Source organism: Pollachius pollachius, assembly GCF_949987615.1.
Source record: "Pollachius pollachius genome assembly, chromosome: 11".
Taxonomy (NCBI): Eukaryota; Metazoa; Chordata; class Actinopteri; order Gadiformes; family Gadidae; genus Pollachius; species Pollachius pollachius.
In genome coordinates, this window is record NC_136944.1 from 11,275,653 (window position 1) to 11,290,354 (window position 14,702).

Consider the following 14,702-nt stretch of genomic DNA (forward strand, 5'->3'; position numbering starts at 1 on the left):
CGACCTTGGGTACCTTGAAAGGCGCTATATAAATGTAAGTTATTATAAGCTGAGTGCTGCATGCAGCGCTAAACTATTGTTCTTCTTAAGTTTTATTCTTTCTTCTTTATTATTCTCTACAAACTTTGGGACTGTCTGTATCAGTACACTGGGGGTCTGTATCAGTACACTGGGGGTCTGTATCAGTACACTGGGGGTCTGTATCAGTACACTGGGGGTCTGTATCAGTACACTGGGGGTCTGTATCAGTACACTGGGGGTCTGTATCAGTACACTGGGGGTCTGTATCAGTACACTGGGGGTCTGTATCAGTACACTGTCCCTTCTGCGTCCATGGTGCCCCTGCTACCTTGCAGCGCATGATGGAATGGCTCCTGTGGCCACACCAGGGCTACGCCGCCGCCTGCATCGATGACATCATCATGCACAGTACCAACTGGGACGTCCACCTGCTACATCTACGGGCAGTCCTTGGGGAGCTGTGGAAGGTAGGCTCACCGTCAACCCAGCCAAGTGCCGCCTGGGCCTAGAATAGGCCTCATACCTGGGCTACCGAGTCGGATGTGGGAAGGTCCGACCTCAAGATTCCAAGGTCACTGCCATCCTCGACTGGCCCTGCCCCACCTCCTAGAAGCAGGTAAAGTCTTTTCAGGGTCTAGTAGGCTACTACCAGAGATTATTTATTTGGCATTCAGTCTCCTTCGGCGAGCCCTCTGCTCAGAGTCCCTTCTGATAACCCTGGACTTTACTCTGCCCCTTATAGTACACTCATTGACCTAACCGGGTTATCTCACAAGCCGCATTTGAATGGTCAATACACAGTTCATGTAGCCTGCGTGAGATCACTCACGCTCGTGGCCTGCGCGTTCTGCAGGGTACAGGTGTGATCGTGTCCATTCCCAAAGGATTGTCTTCTTCCCAGCTATTGGTAGAAGCAAACAGATGTTTACTTTACTACGCCAAACTAGTTAGACAGACTTCACTAAACAATGATAAATGACCAGATGCATTAGAATTAAAGTTGTGTAGTCGTTTCAGCAACCACTAGAGGTCTCTCCAGTACCAGAGCAGCACAGTTTGGCAGGGGGACGGAAGTTGCCCTTAAGGAGAGTTAATAAAGTTATGATGACGTTGTATTTATTATGCCTGCTCCAAACTGTAATTCCTAACATGGGTTCAACTGATAAACACTGCGCACCCACCGAGCTGCGTGCACGCACACGCGCACACACACACACGAACTAACACACACACACACACATGAACACACACACACACATGAACACACACACACACACACACACACATGAACACACACACACACACACGAACACACACACACACACACACACACACACGAACACACAGACTGAGTGAAGTCAATTTGCATCCAAACATTGAGGGAATTACTGTTCCAGCACGTATTGCCAAGCCGGGTTTACTCGTGAGCCTCATTTGAATGTTCTACAGTTTATTTAGCCTGCGCGAGACCACACCCGCTCGTGGACTGCGCGTGCGCCAGGGTGCAGGTGTGATTGTGTCCATTCCCGAGGGATTGTCTTCTTCCAAGCTATTGGTAGAAACATACGGATGTTTACTTTACTACGCCAAACTAGTCAGACTGACTTCACTTCCTACGAGTACGTCTGAAAGGAAGGGCGAAGGTCACAGAAAACTCACCTGGAAAAACTACGGTGGAACGCGCGTAGAGCACGGAATAATAAGCCTTTGCTAAAAAAAAAAAAAAGAATACTTAACCTCTCAAAGCCTATTTGTATTAAGAATATTGTAGAATACCATTAAAAAGAACGTATTGTCACAACAATGAAGAAAGCTGGATATTCAGGTAGGACAATCCTTATAAAACTTTCTAATTTTCTATTGGTTTCCCCCCAACAGACTTGCCAATTCTTTACGTTATGAAATATAGACACAGATTATAAAAACTATAGACGATACATATTGACTTATATACACGGCCACGGAAAGTACTTTTCATACATGCCTGAGGATATGGCGTGTGGGCAAAAGAGACGGAGAGGGAGAGTGCGTGCGCTTGTACTGGGCGATGGCGCGTGCTTCATTTAAAAGATCATTAGATTGAGTAGGCTATTGCCGTAAAGAGAGAACATTGCATAAGGTCTCTTTCTAACAACTATTTAGCCACTTCCTATTGAATAAGGCTACATCATGCAGTTTCTTCAACATTTTGACTCCTGTCCCGCATAGGAAGGGACTGAAAGAACAGTGGGTTTTATTGTCTGATTTCTCTGCAACAGAAAACGGTGAATACTTTCCGATGGACTTGACTTTGCTCTAAAAGCTTGACCGAAGAAAACGGTGTTGACCTACAGTCTTGGGAACTTATTAACATATTCTACATGCCAAGAGGAAAGTTTAAAACCTGTAAATGATTGCTATGATTGCATTCAAGCCTATTTGTAGGCTTTTTCACGTAAGAACCATACCCATTTTCTTCAAAGTGCTAGTTTTAACTTATTGAATGTAGTTTACAGTTCACTTTAAAAGGAAAATTACATGGTTGCAAAAGCACTGTCCATGCACATTTTAAAGAACATCATGGATCAAGCACAAAAAAGTCACAGTACTTATTTCCATTTTGGTCCTTGTTGTAGGCCTATATGTTGTTGAGATATGTGCGTGCCCTTGGGCCTTGGAGATAGTGAAGTACGGCAATTGTGGCATATAAAAGCACATAAAACATCATTATACATCATTCACATTTGCCATTAATAGGCATACGATAATCATCCTTTTGCATAGGCCTATACTTATTTCATCATATTGTTGAAGAGTGAAATGATCAAATGAATAGGATTCCTTTTTATTATTTTGTATCTTTATTTGAATAAGAAACAGAAATGCTTGGACTAACTGTTTGATCGATTGATGGTATACATATTTCTATCAGAAATAGAAAGGTTTACACCATCATTGAAGAGAAGCTTGGTTGCGGGTGCAGTACACCCTTGTAACGACTTGATTCACTCCTCTGCCTTCACTCTAGCATCCATAGCTGTTTAACGACCAGACTCCTACCTTCCACCACCTACCTCCCCAGCGCCTCAAACCACTTCTTTGTAGCACAATTGGCTTGTAATGAATTAATAGCATCAACTGTTGCCTAGATTCTAGAGAGAATCAGTCAAAACGATCCACTGGACAGCCCAAATGGATGCCTAAAGGAGGGTGTGTAAATGTTGTGTCCAAATTTCAAATCCTTAATCTGATTATTCCTACTAGTCAGTCAAGTTGCTCCATCCCTTAAACATGTAATGTCTCAATCTTTGTGTAGTTGCTCTCCTTCTCATCCTTTTATGTCACAATCATCCAATTAATCTAGTTCATCCGAGACCATTTGCCCTGGCTTTGGGCTTGGCTCCAGCAACACCTACCAGCCCATTCTAACACTATGATCTCCAGCCAGGGCTCCTCCAGGGACGGCCCATCCCAATAGTCAGCCCCACTGCCCACTAAGCCCCTGTTCAGTCAAAATGTACACAACACTATCCTCTGGAATGTCGGCTTTCCCAACTCCTTTTCCCAGCCAAGTCGTTTTTCTTTTATTTTTTTATTTTTTCTTCCTTTGCATGGTGGAGTGAGTGCCGCTATTCCCCATTGGAGCGTTTTACATGTCAGGTCATGCCGGTGCTGTGCAAATACACACACACTTGTTGTGTGGCATTGAGTGGCATATACTAGGATATGTTATAGTGTGTGACTGTGTGTTAATACGTTGTTATGCATGCATGTGTGTGTGTATGTTTGCGTTTGTCTCTGCTTGTGTGAATATAAGCCTGTGCATGTATGTATGTATGTATGTTAGGGTTTGGCCATTTTATGATAGAATGGCAGGCAATCTAAATCTTATCCCTCTCTTATTCAAATTTCTCTGTCAATAATGGTTTGTACTTACTTGCCGCTGCAGTCATTTGAGGCGAGAGAATTTGATCTGATGTCAGCCATCAGTGGGATGTGCTTGAGCACAAAGTACAAGTATGACAGTGAGGGCACTTAAATCGCAACTAGCGCAATCACCGCCAGTGGGCTGGTTAGAAAAAATATCACATATAATGTATGTGTCTGTTTGTGTGTTTACGTGCACTCGGGTGTGTGTGTGTGTGTGTTTGTGTGTGTGTGTGTGTGCGTGCGCACTTGTGTGTGTGTGTGTGTTCATTCTGACCTTTTTCCTCTAACTGGAGAATTGTGCCAAATATAACATTTCAGGTTCAGATTCAGATTACTTTATTGAACTCGGTGGAAATTATATTAATGTATTATTTGTGTGTGTGTGTGTGTGTGTGTGTGTGTGTGTGGGTGTGTTTGCTTGATAGCTAGTTCTGGTATAGTGTGTGTTGGTGGATTCTTTTCATATACAGGTTACTCATTAATTTGCAGGAAAGAGGGAGTAGTGTACAAGGAAGGGATGGACTCTGCGAACACACAAACACACACACATACACACACACAATCAGTATTTACCCTGCTCACAAGTCTATTTGATTTACTCATAACCTGCTCCTTCTTCTGTGGCCTTTTATTTTGAACTCAAAACAGGTCCACAGTACCTTTTTAGTGCTGGGCAGATCTAGTACTGATCATACTGGAGAGTGTGAGAGGCTTTGAATCTGGGCCTTAAGCTATTGTTATATGACTTGAAAGTCAAACTATGAGCCGTGTTGAGACATATTTGCCCTGTCATCTACAACCGCATGCCGAGGACCGTCTAACCCTCAATTTGGCTCCCCAGGAGTCTTTGAATAACCGACTAATAAGCTGCTGAGAAACGTTGACTATAGCGCCCACACACTTACTCAAACAGACTCACACACACTCACAAATGTACACCCACACATGCAAGAACGCATGAAAGCACACACACATGCTCCTCCACACACACACAAACACACAGATACACACACACTTACAAATGTACCAGCACATGCATGCACACACACACACACACACACACACACACACACACACACACACACACACACACACACACACACACACACACACACACACACACACACACACACACATGCACCAATGCATAAGTGGGAAGTTCACATGCATGTTAGCTGTAAAGTTATGACTGTTAAGCTCCTTGTAAGCACATTTGATCAAAAAGGGAGGACCTCTTCTATCTAAATGTGGTTACTTACTATGGAACCCAATTACGGTGCAATGTTGGATTTAGTATTACCAGGTGGTGGAGTTGCAGATTGCGACCAACTGAACATCCCCTATTAATATTTTGAAATGTAACTGATGTTTTTATCAAAAGCGACTTCTAGTAAATGTTCCAATACATCTCATTGATGTATTGTATAGCATGTAGGGATGAGGGCATTTTCTCATAGCCCCATCTTGATCCACATTTGTGTTACCAAGAGATCTGAACTGATAAGGAAATTCCTTTTCCTAGAGACAGAGAAATTGCATCACAAATACTCAGAGAGCAATCATTAATATAAGTTCTATCCCCCTGGCTAAGCTAGCATGGGATAGCAATATGCCTGGAGGGAGGTTTACGCACGCAAGCACGCACGTACATACATGCATGCATACATACATACATACATACATACATACATACATACATACATACATACATACATACATACATACATACATACATACATACATACATACATGCGTATAAACAGCTACGTGCACACATACAAACACACAATCAATCTAATTAAATCTATGAAATGTATTCAGTTCATGAAAGGAACCTTAGGAACATCCAGATACCTTCAGAACTGTCTTTCTTTCTCTCTCTCTCTATCTATCTATCTATCTATCTATCTATCTATCTATCTATCTATCTATCTATCTATCTATCTATCTATCTATCTATCTATCTATCTATCTATCTATCTATCTCTCTATCAATACCTCTCACTCTGTCTCACTATCCCATTCTCTCTAGCTATCTCTCTTTCAATAGCGATGATACCTTATCTAAGTCATAACTACATGTTTCAGTGGGGTGGGAGGATGTTAAATCCATAAACCTGGTTTCTATGATCTTTTTTAATGCCTCCATCGCTATTTAACTGCCTGACGAGACAGAGCTTCGACGCCTAACATTCTGCCCTGCTCAAGCGCCAAACACAATTATTGAGCGTAAACTAAATAAACTAACTAACTAACTAACGAACAAACTAGTTAACTAATTAACTGGCTTACTCAATAAAAAATGCTTGATTATTAAGCATTAGCTAACAAATTAATTAGCTAAGTAACAAACAAATTATTAGACTAGAGAGAAATAGGACTGATATCTGACAGGACTGATATCTGACAGCGGCCCTTTTCACTTCTCAATCTCCTCTCTCTCTCTCTCTCTCTCTCTCCACCCACTATTCCTCTTTTCAGCCTCTTTTCAGTTTACAGTCGATGTGCGGGCTTTCAAACCATTGTTTGTGAGTGTGTGTGCAGCACTTCCTTGGATATGTATAATAAAGGCCATGAAGCAGAATGTAAGGTTGGTGATGGAAGGAGTGAAGAGATGAGGACGGGGAAAAAAGGTGAAGGGGCTTTCCTCCCTATGCAAACATGTGTGTGTGTGTGTGTGTGTGTGTGTGTGTGTGTGTGTGTGTGTGTGTGTGTTTGTGTGTGTGTGTGTGTGTGTGTGTGTGTGTGTGTGTGTGTGTGTGTTTGCGCGTGTGTTTGTTCATGTGGGGTTGTGGATCATTGCTTGTTTGTGTTTGGGAAGTGCATGCACACCTATATGTTTCCTGCAGATTCTTATTGACTTCATGTTTGATGTGTGATGTTCATGTGTGTTGGTGTGTGTGTTCCTGAATGTGTGCGTGCATGTGTGAGTGTTTACCAATGCTATTGGCTTTAGGAGTGTTTGAGTGCTACACCCTCTCATCCACCTGTTTAACTTCTCCACTAATCTGAGACCTATAAGTAATCGCTTGACATATTTGCCCAGGCTTTGCCCTGCATTGGGTTCCAACACAGAGCCACACGTGCACATTAAACACACACACAAACATGAAGTCAGCCGGTACCCGTCATAAATACATGGATGCTAATTTAGTTTCCACTACAGCTCCATATGTGTTAATAAAAAACTAGCATGGACATGCACAATATATCTGAACCATGCCACGGTAACAGCCAGCTATAGTTATGGCTATAGCTTATGAGCTTATATAGGACAACTCCTTTGTGTGTGTGCGTGTGTGCGTGTGTGCGTGTGCGCGTGCGTGTGTGTGTGTTTGTGTGTTCAAATTTTCTGCATGTCTGTGCTTGTGCAAACTTATTTGTCTATGTGTGTGTTTATGTGTGTATATGATTCTATTTCCATGCATAAGGCACACAAGACCAAACAGGTGTCAGTCTCATCCAACCCTGCACGCAAGCTCTCTCTCACATCCACACATATACTAAATATATACATATTTATGTATGTGCACCCAAACACACACACACACTTACTTACTGCTCGCTGCTCATGGCTGTCCATCGTATTCGATGATGACGTTGCTCCACTTAAGCTGGGTTATTGTGGGGGGTTTCGTTGATGCCATTTGACGAGACCTGCATGGTTTGCCACATGTGGGGCAGATGTAGTCTATACATGAGAGGGGGAACCCTGCATTTCGCTGGTGTCTCTGTTTTCTGCCCTGTAGGTGTTCTACACCCTGGTGGCTGGCTGAGCAACCATCTCTCTCACGCCACCTACGTGCAGGGTTGAGCTAGATACTGACAGTCACATCCTTGACCTGTATCCACTGCCCTTCCCCATCGCCAAAGGACTTTTACAGGGGTTGGCCGAGTGAAGGGGGGGTTGGGGGGAAAATGCCTGTGCGTTGAATTGATTAAGTGATGGTAGTGGTGCGCATGAAAAGCTCAAGACGACCTTCGTCCAACAGGGGTTGCAAAGGACTGCAAGAACACCTGTCCATTGGTGTCTGCCTGACGCGGGTCTTCTCCACCGAGGGGTTTACTCCCATAGCCATAAAACAAAAGGTTTACCCAGTAGGCACTAGGGCAGTGGATGGCGGTAGTCAGGGCGTGTCCACACCAGGTGGGCCTAAGCTATCTATCTCTGGGGCCCACTCCTACTCCGAGATCCCCTACCAGTTTAGCCTGGAGTTGCAGGACTGCCAGATACTGTGTGCTGCCACAAGGAGGCACAGGAGGGGTCTTGGTGAAGGTGAGGCTATGTACTGACCTCAGAAAAGACTAACGCACTTGACTTCCTTCAACCCAGGACTGGGTTGGCCAGCGGCAGGGTCTAATTGAGGGAGGTCACTTTCATCCCTACATGCAACGGCTTCCTAGCATGCTGCAGTCTCCTTCAGCCCTGCATACAAGCTCTCTCTCACATCCACACACATATTAAATATACACACATTTATGTATGTGCAAATACCCAAACACAAACACAAGAACACACCTAATATTACCTTTCAAGGGCGTAGGAACCGGGGGGACGGAGGGGACGTGTCCCCTCCAATATTGGAGGCAGGCGCATTTGTCCCACCTAAAAATTATACCGGGGGGAGAAAAATATTTTATTTTATTTTGAAAGCGCAACACAGCGTCTTGTCACCGCTTCTTATTCTAAAAAACTGGATGATTGAGCTTGTAATTAAAGAATTGATTTGATATTTATTAGTTCATTACTACCATTCAAAATGTGTTTTCCTTTACTTTTAAATGATAGGTCTTATGTAACCCTAAAATTACACATCATACAATAAATTACACTACATAAGTATTGTACATTCTGTACATGCGTCACAACTGCACGCATGTACAGAAAACGTTTTTTATTTTATTATGTCCTTTCCTGCTGTCGGCTCCCCGATCGTAGTCGAGGAGCACAGGGGAGACGTTCCCTGATGTGCTGATGTTCTCTCGGGGCCAGTTACATCTTTCACTTTGCACGGCAGTGGGTCTGATTACTGGTCGGAATTTGGTCGGAACGAAGCGGCCACCGATTCTTCACAGTCTGGGTACTTTAATTGTAGTACCACTAACTTCACAGTACACGTTTGCACAGACACAACCGGACTCACTCATTACTTCACTAAACTGACACACGCTACCTACCACTCGCTCTCCTCACTCGTCCAGGTGTTTTTCCATGATTCAATGGCTCAGGGTTTTCAGGGTTTTCTTAGCTGTAAAACAGACCTTTACATGGGCCTTCTCAGTGCTTAGTGTTCCTGGCGTTGCACAACCTGGTGCCGTGTCCCAGTGCTCTGAAGCTGTTTGCCTGTGCTTCCAGTGGAAGGATATGGGCACAGACATGCTCTTTGGCTCTCACAGTTGACATACTCGGCTGGCTCCCATTTCCTGAATCCCTCACTGAACCTCTGACACAGACTGAACTGCATGCACACACTTGCACACAAACAAACAAAGGCGCACACATGCAGACGCCCGCACACACACAAGCTCAAACACTTGCTCACATACACAATCACTTTGAGTGACGGACTGCTTTGCTATAACACAACCCTTAAGTATCCCCCTGCATGATCACACAGGAGGGAGTGCTGTTATACAGAAAATCACTACAGGTGTGAATCGATCGTAGACAAAGAACACCTTTAGAGTAAACCCCTGTAAAGCAGTGCTGTTATGCTCTATATCAGCACTCGTGGAATGCCTCTTGTCCAATCAAAGGACTGGTTCGGAATTAAGTATTGTACAATAAGAGAAAACACTGGTGCTGCCTTTCAGTTTCATCAGAAAGATTGTTTTGTTAGCGTGCTTGTTTCTGTGCAGTGGAGGCTTCTCCAGTGAGGAGAGGGAGGAAGATCCTCCTTAACATTGTTGAGAATAAAAAATGTAGATTACCCAGACAACTGTAATGAATTAATGGCCTTAAATTGACTACTTTAATGCCTTTGTATATGTAATGTTCGTTTCGCTGGGTAAAGGAACATTAGCACCCCCATCGCCTATTGACAATGACTTCAGGGCGGCCGGTGAATAACATGGGGTTCATTGGGAGAGGGGAGGAAAGTCCTCTGAGTGGGTGTGACTGGCTAAGGGATCTGGATCGCGTCAACGTCTATTCACAAATAGGCTTAAGCCCTGGCTGTGCTATGAACCAATAAGCAGGAGCCCTGGTTTTGGAGCAGCCCGGAGGGAGGGGTTGTCCCCTCAAGTCTAGGCTACGAGAACCAACGAACCCAGCGCTCAGTCGTATGCCTCGTTTCCACCGAGCGGTGCGCTACTGTTCGTTGCGGTACAGTGCGTCTCTGTTCCGTTTCCGCCGAGCGCTGCGGTTCGGTGCGGCTCGGTTCGCTTATAATGGCGTTTCTACCGCTAAAAGTTGGGCAAGGTCCCGAAATAAACGCGCTGGGCCTACATATTTTTTAGACAGCCCTCTGTTTGGTTACCCAGCCGTCTGAAAGGGTGGCGAAAACGTGGTGCTACACACGCCGTAATTCTGAAATCACTTAAAAAATATCCCGTTTGGTATGACCAGACCCTGAAGTCCTTGCAACACAAACAGCGAGGAGGATTCACATGATGACCATGGATGGTGACCAGGCTTCACCATGACCAACATTCTGAAACATCCATTAACATCCACATTTGCCTCAAACAATGTTCGGCTTACAGCCCATGTAAATAGTTGTGAAATAATGTTATTTTTGTTCTTTTAATTGTTTGTTACTGTGACCGTTCTGTTTGATATTGTGGAAAGGATGTTAGTGAATGATTCAGAGCATGGTGCATTTTAAATGGCATCACTTTTGGTCTTGTGTCTTAATTTTCCTTGAAACAATTGTAGCTGAAAATAAACATAGCCAAATTACAGCCAATATGACCTTCAGTCATTGAGGGCAAAAATAGGCCCTATGGTAGGCCCAGTATTTTTTATTTAGTTTTACAAATCAAGAGTAGGCCTGATTTGACTAATTGGCTTTGCATCCTTTCCTTCTGCCTTTGTAGTCCAAGACATGCTGCTCACCAGCTTTCAAAGTACAATACTGCTGCTTGTGGATTTTTATCAATTTTATTCACATAATTATCCCTCCCTGATATTTTGTAGTTCACCAAAACACCCTGAAACAACTCGAGTCTCACATACTTACACATACTTTCACATACTGTCTCAACATACGCCACTAACAGTGCAAGCAGGCCAATGGCAACCAAGCGCGCAGTCCTTCCTCCCTCACTTTAAAAACCACCAGCCGCCACTGATACATAGTATATATGGTATAGTCATGTATTTATTGAGTCATGTAGGTAATCACTTTTGTTTCCAAAGCAACCAACCTTTTTGTGGTAGTTGGATTTCTCTCTGAATGATGGGTATATTGTGAATAAATAAATCGTTTTTTGTTGTTGTGTTCAAATTTGCCTCAAATTATATTTAAAGAACCCATCTGATCACAACTGTAGGTACTACATTTAAATAAACAGCATTAAGCAAAAACAGCATTAACAGATGTTTTGCAGGAAAAGGTAGCTATGCAAAGGAAAACAAAAAAACAAACAAGTTGCCTTGGTCACCATAATAACAAGGTCAGCTGTGGTCAGGCGTTGGGCATGGCACTGCATGCCCACTAAGCAGAAGGCAAGAGTAGTTGAAGACCCCACGTCTCCTAGATTAAACTTTCCTAAAAAGTTTCAGTGACTGCTATTCAATTTTGAAGATATTAACACAAAATTAAAAAGACAGAAAAAGATAGATCAATAGTAGTAGTAATGAGAGAGAGAGAGAGAATCTGAGCTCAACTTCTCTATTCTGGACCAGTAGAGTGAGTGAGTGAGTGTGTGTGTGTGGGTGTGTGTGTGTGTGTGTCTGTGTGTGTGTGTGTGTGTGTGTGCGTGTGCGTGTGTGTATGTGGTATTGCGAATGCATAGACTGCTGCTGGGGTCAAATCTTACAGCCCCGTAAGAGAAAAATATAGAGAAGTTGAAGTTGTATATTGTCATGAATATTCATCTTTACTGAACTACTGTAAACTTGGATCCAGCAATCCTGCTATATTATATAAGAACATCTGGAGGAAGAAAACCAAAAACCTAACAAGCGAAAGATGTCAAACAACCCATTCACCAAATATTTGAGCTCAACTGCCATCATAGAATGATTTGGGTGAATATTAACTAATGTAATATTTAAGTAGCTTCAGGTAGAATCAGTTTCTGTGTTGACGTATTACCCCGTAGTACTTTTCAATTGCATGGGGTATGTTGTACGTTATGTGCAGATTCCTTTTTCTTCCCAGTAAAGGAAGTCGTTTTTCCACATGTCCTCCTGTTAGTTAGTAGGCTTTGGCTACATTGTCACATGACCATTCATTGGCCAATGTGTTTCCTGGTGTTAGCATGAAGGGCATGCTGGTCGCTGATTTGTGGTCCAATGTATTTGTAGGATTCTGAAAAAGGATGGTTAAGGGTGACTCACCCACCACAGAAAAAGAAACAACGGTTGCTGCGGTTACAAGAGAGAGTTTTTGGTTTGCATTATTTTTTCACTTCCCGTGGAGAGCATACTTCATCAAGGGGGCCTGGCAAAAGTTGATAGCTGTGTTACTGACTCACTATGACAGTCATGTTTCCTCAGCTAGGTGAGCTTGCTGGGTCTGGAGCTTGTTATTTCACTGCTCCCAGTGTCGCTACTTCATTGCTCCTCGAGGTGGCGCTCAACAGATGAATGGCGGAAACTTGAAAAGAAGTTAACTAGCCAAAGACGGGTTACTGAAAAACTCAGTTTGGACCAATGACTAAAGACAGAAATCAGGCACTTTACAATTTCACTGTCATTTTGCTTTCACAAGTCGACATATATCTTGGTGTATCGTTGTAGAATTGTCTCACAATATATTGATTATAGCAGAGTCATTCTATTCCACGGCTACTATCTAGTAGGATTATATTCCACTGGTGTGTGGGAGTAGCACGTCAGCGGAAAGAAGACAAAATCCTACAATTCCTCAGGTTGTCTTTATCATGCAAGACATCTGTGTTACTCTGTTACAAAGATGTCTATCTCTCTCTTTACTCACTCCCTTTCTCAATCTCTCTCCCCTCATCTTCTCACTCACTACCTCACTCGCTCACTCACTACCTCTCGACTCACACACGCACGCACGCACGCACACACACTCACAACTATCCAACTAAAATACACAACTTTTAAGGCCTAACATGTAAGGACCTAAACTCCATATATGGTTCTTCATTCATTGGCATTTTTGTGGTTCTTAATTGACTCAAGCACACTCACACTCAAAGACACACACACACACACACACACACACACACACACACACACACACACACACACACACACACACACACATGCCTTTATACAATCCAACAAAAACAACAATCTTTCAGCAAAACAGACGACTGTGACAGTTGTGTGTAAGACATAGCATGAACCAACTATACTACAACTATACTATATATATATATATAGTATAGTATATATACTGTATATATATATAAATATGTTTCCCTGCAGTATAGTTATATTCCTGTTGGTCTTGGAAATAGGTCAAGAGTACATCAGTGCAGCCTATGAAGTATAGATGTGGTAATTATGAGGTAATGTTTTGAGATAGTATGTTTCCTTTCCAAAGAACACAAGTCCCGTAAATTTTAGAAGCAGCAAAGATGAGCACCCAGCAATTTTCAGATTATTTTTGATTGGTATTCCCACATATTTGACTATTACCTATTCATCTGAAGCTTTCATCCAAAGCAATTTGCAGTGATAATCTTTGCTTGCAAATTATTAAAGGAGCAGGAAGAAGCTAGGCATGGTAGGAGTTGCTCAAAGATGACTACCAGTAGAGAGCGGACACAGGGGCTGGATCCCTGACCCTTCCGACTGGGAGTCAAACATGCAAGCTATTAGTCGTGCTGCCACTCTTTCACATGTTGTTCCCCAACACAGTTGGGTTAATTACTGCAATGCTCTGAAGGCCATTGTTTTGCTTTTGAGTATTGTTCTCTACGTGATCAAAGGCAAATGACTTGGTTGAAAATGGACTTCTCCTGACCTGGTTCTCTTTCAGGTATAGCCAGGTCTGCCAGTGGTCGCCTCAGGAGAGCGTCAGACAGAGATGGATCTACCATCACCAGCCCTAGTGAGTAGGACCAGCGGTCCATCCATCCATCAATCCATCCAATATCTATCCATCCATCCATCTAATATCTTCTCATCAATCCAAGATAAATGCATCTATCCATTGATTTATCCCTCCATATCATCCATTCATCATCTAATATTGATTCATCAAATATCCATCCATCTATCCAGTCATCTTACATCAATTCATCCATCAATCCATCTAATATCTATTCTTCAATTCATTCACCTATCCATCTATCCAATATCTATTCATCCATCCATCCATCAATATCTATAAATCCATCCATCCATCAAATATCTGTCGATCCATCCATTCAATATCTATTCATTGTCAATTGATTCATCCACTGTCAATACTAAGATATAATTGGATAAACACCCGCATAATTACTAGTGTTCTATAATTGTACTGGATTCTTATGTTTGCATCTGTCTGTTTGAAAACTTTAACATTGAATGAGCACACCCATCTCAGTACTCACAACCTCACAAAGTTGATGTGTTTATTCCACATCGTGAGTTAGAGTCTACATCACGATCCATGTCTAATCCTGCTCATAGCTTACCTGGA

The 14,702-nt window shown here is 42.8% G+C and overlaps 1 protein-coding gene across 2 annotated transcripts in view; it reads left to right on the forward strand.

Moving 5' to 3' along the window:
• The first annotated feature begins 1,652 nt into the window (after window positions 1-1,652).
• The window catches only part of septin9a (septin 9a), a 72,224-nt gene continuing 59,174 nt past the window's right edge, over window positions 1,653-14,702 (forward strand). For both annotated transcript variants that reach the window (XM_079746067.1, XM_079746069.1), the window contains exons 1-2: window positions 1,653-1,846; window positions 14,055-14,126. In XM_079746067.1, coding sequence (XP_079602193.1) covers window positions 1,825-1,846; window positions 14,055-14,126 — 94 coding nt within the window. In that variant the 5' untranslated portion in view covers window positions 1,653-1,824. The remainder of the gene's footprint in view (window positions 1,847-14,054; window positions 14,127-14,702) is intronic.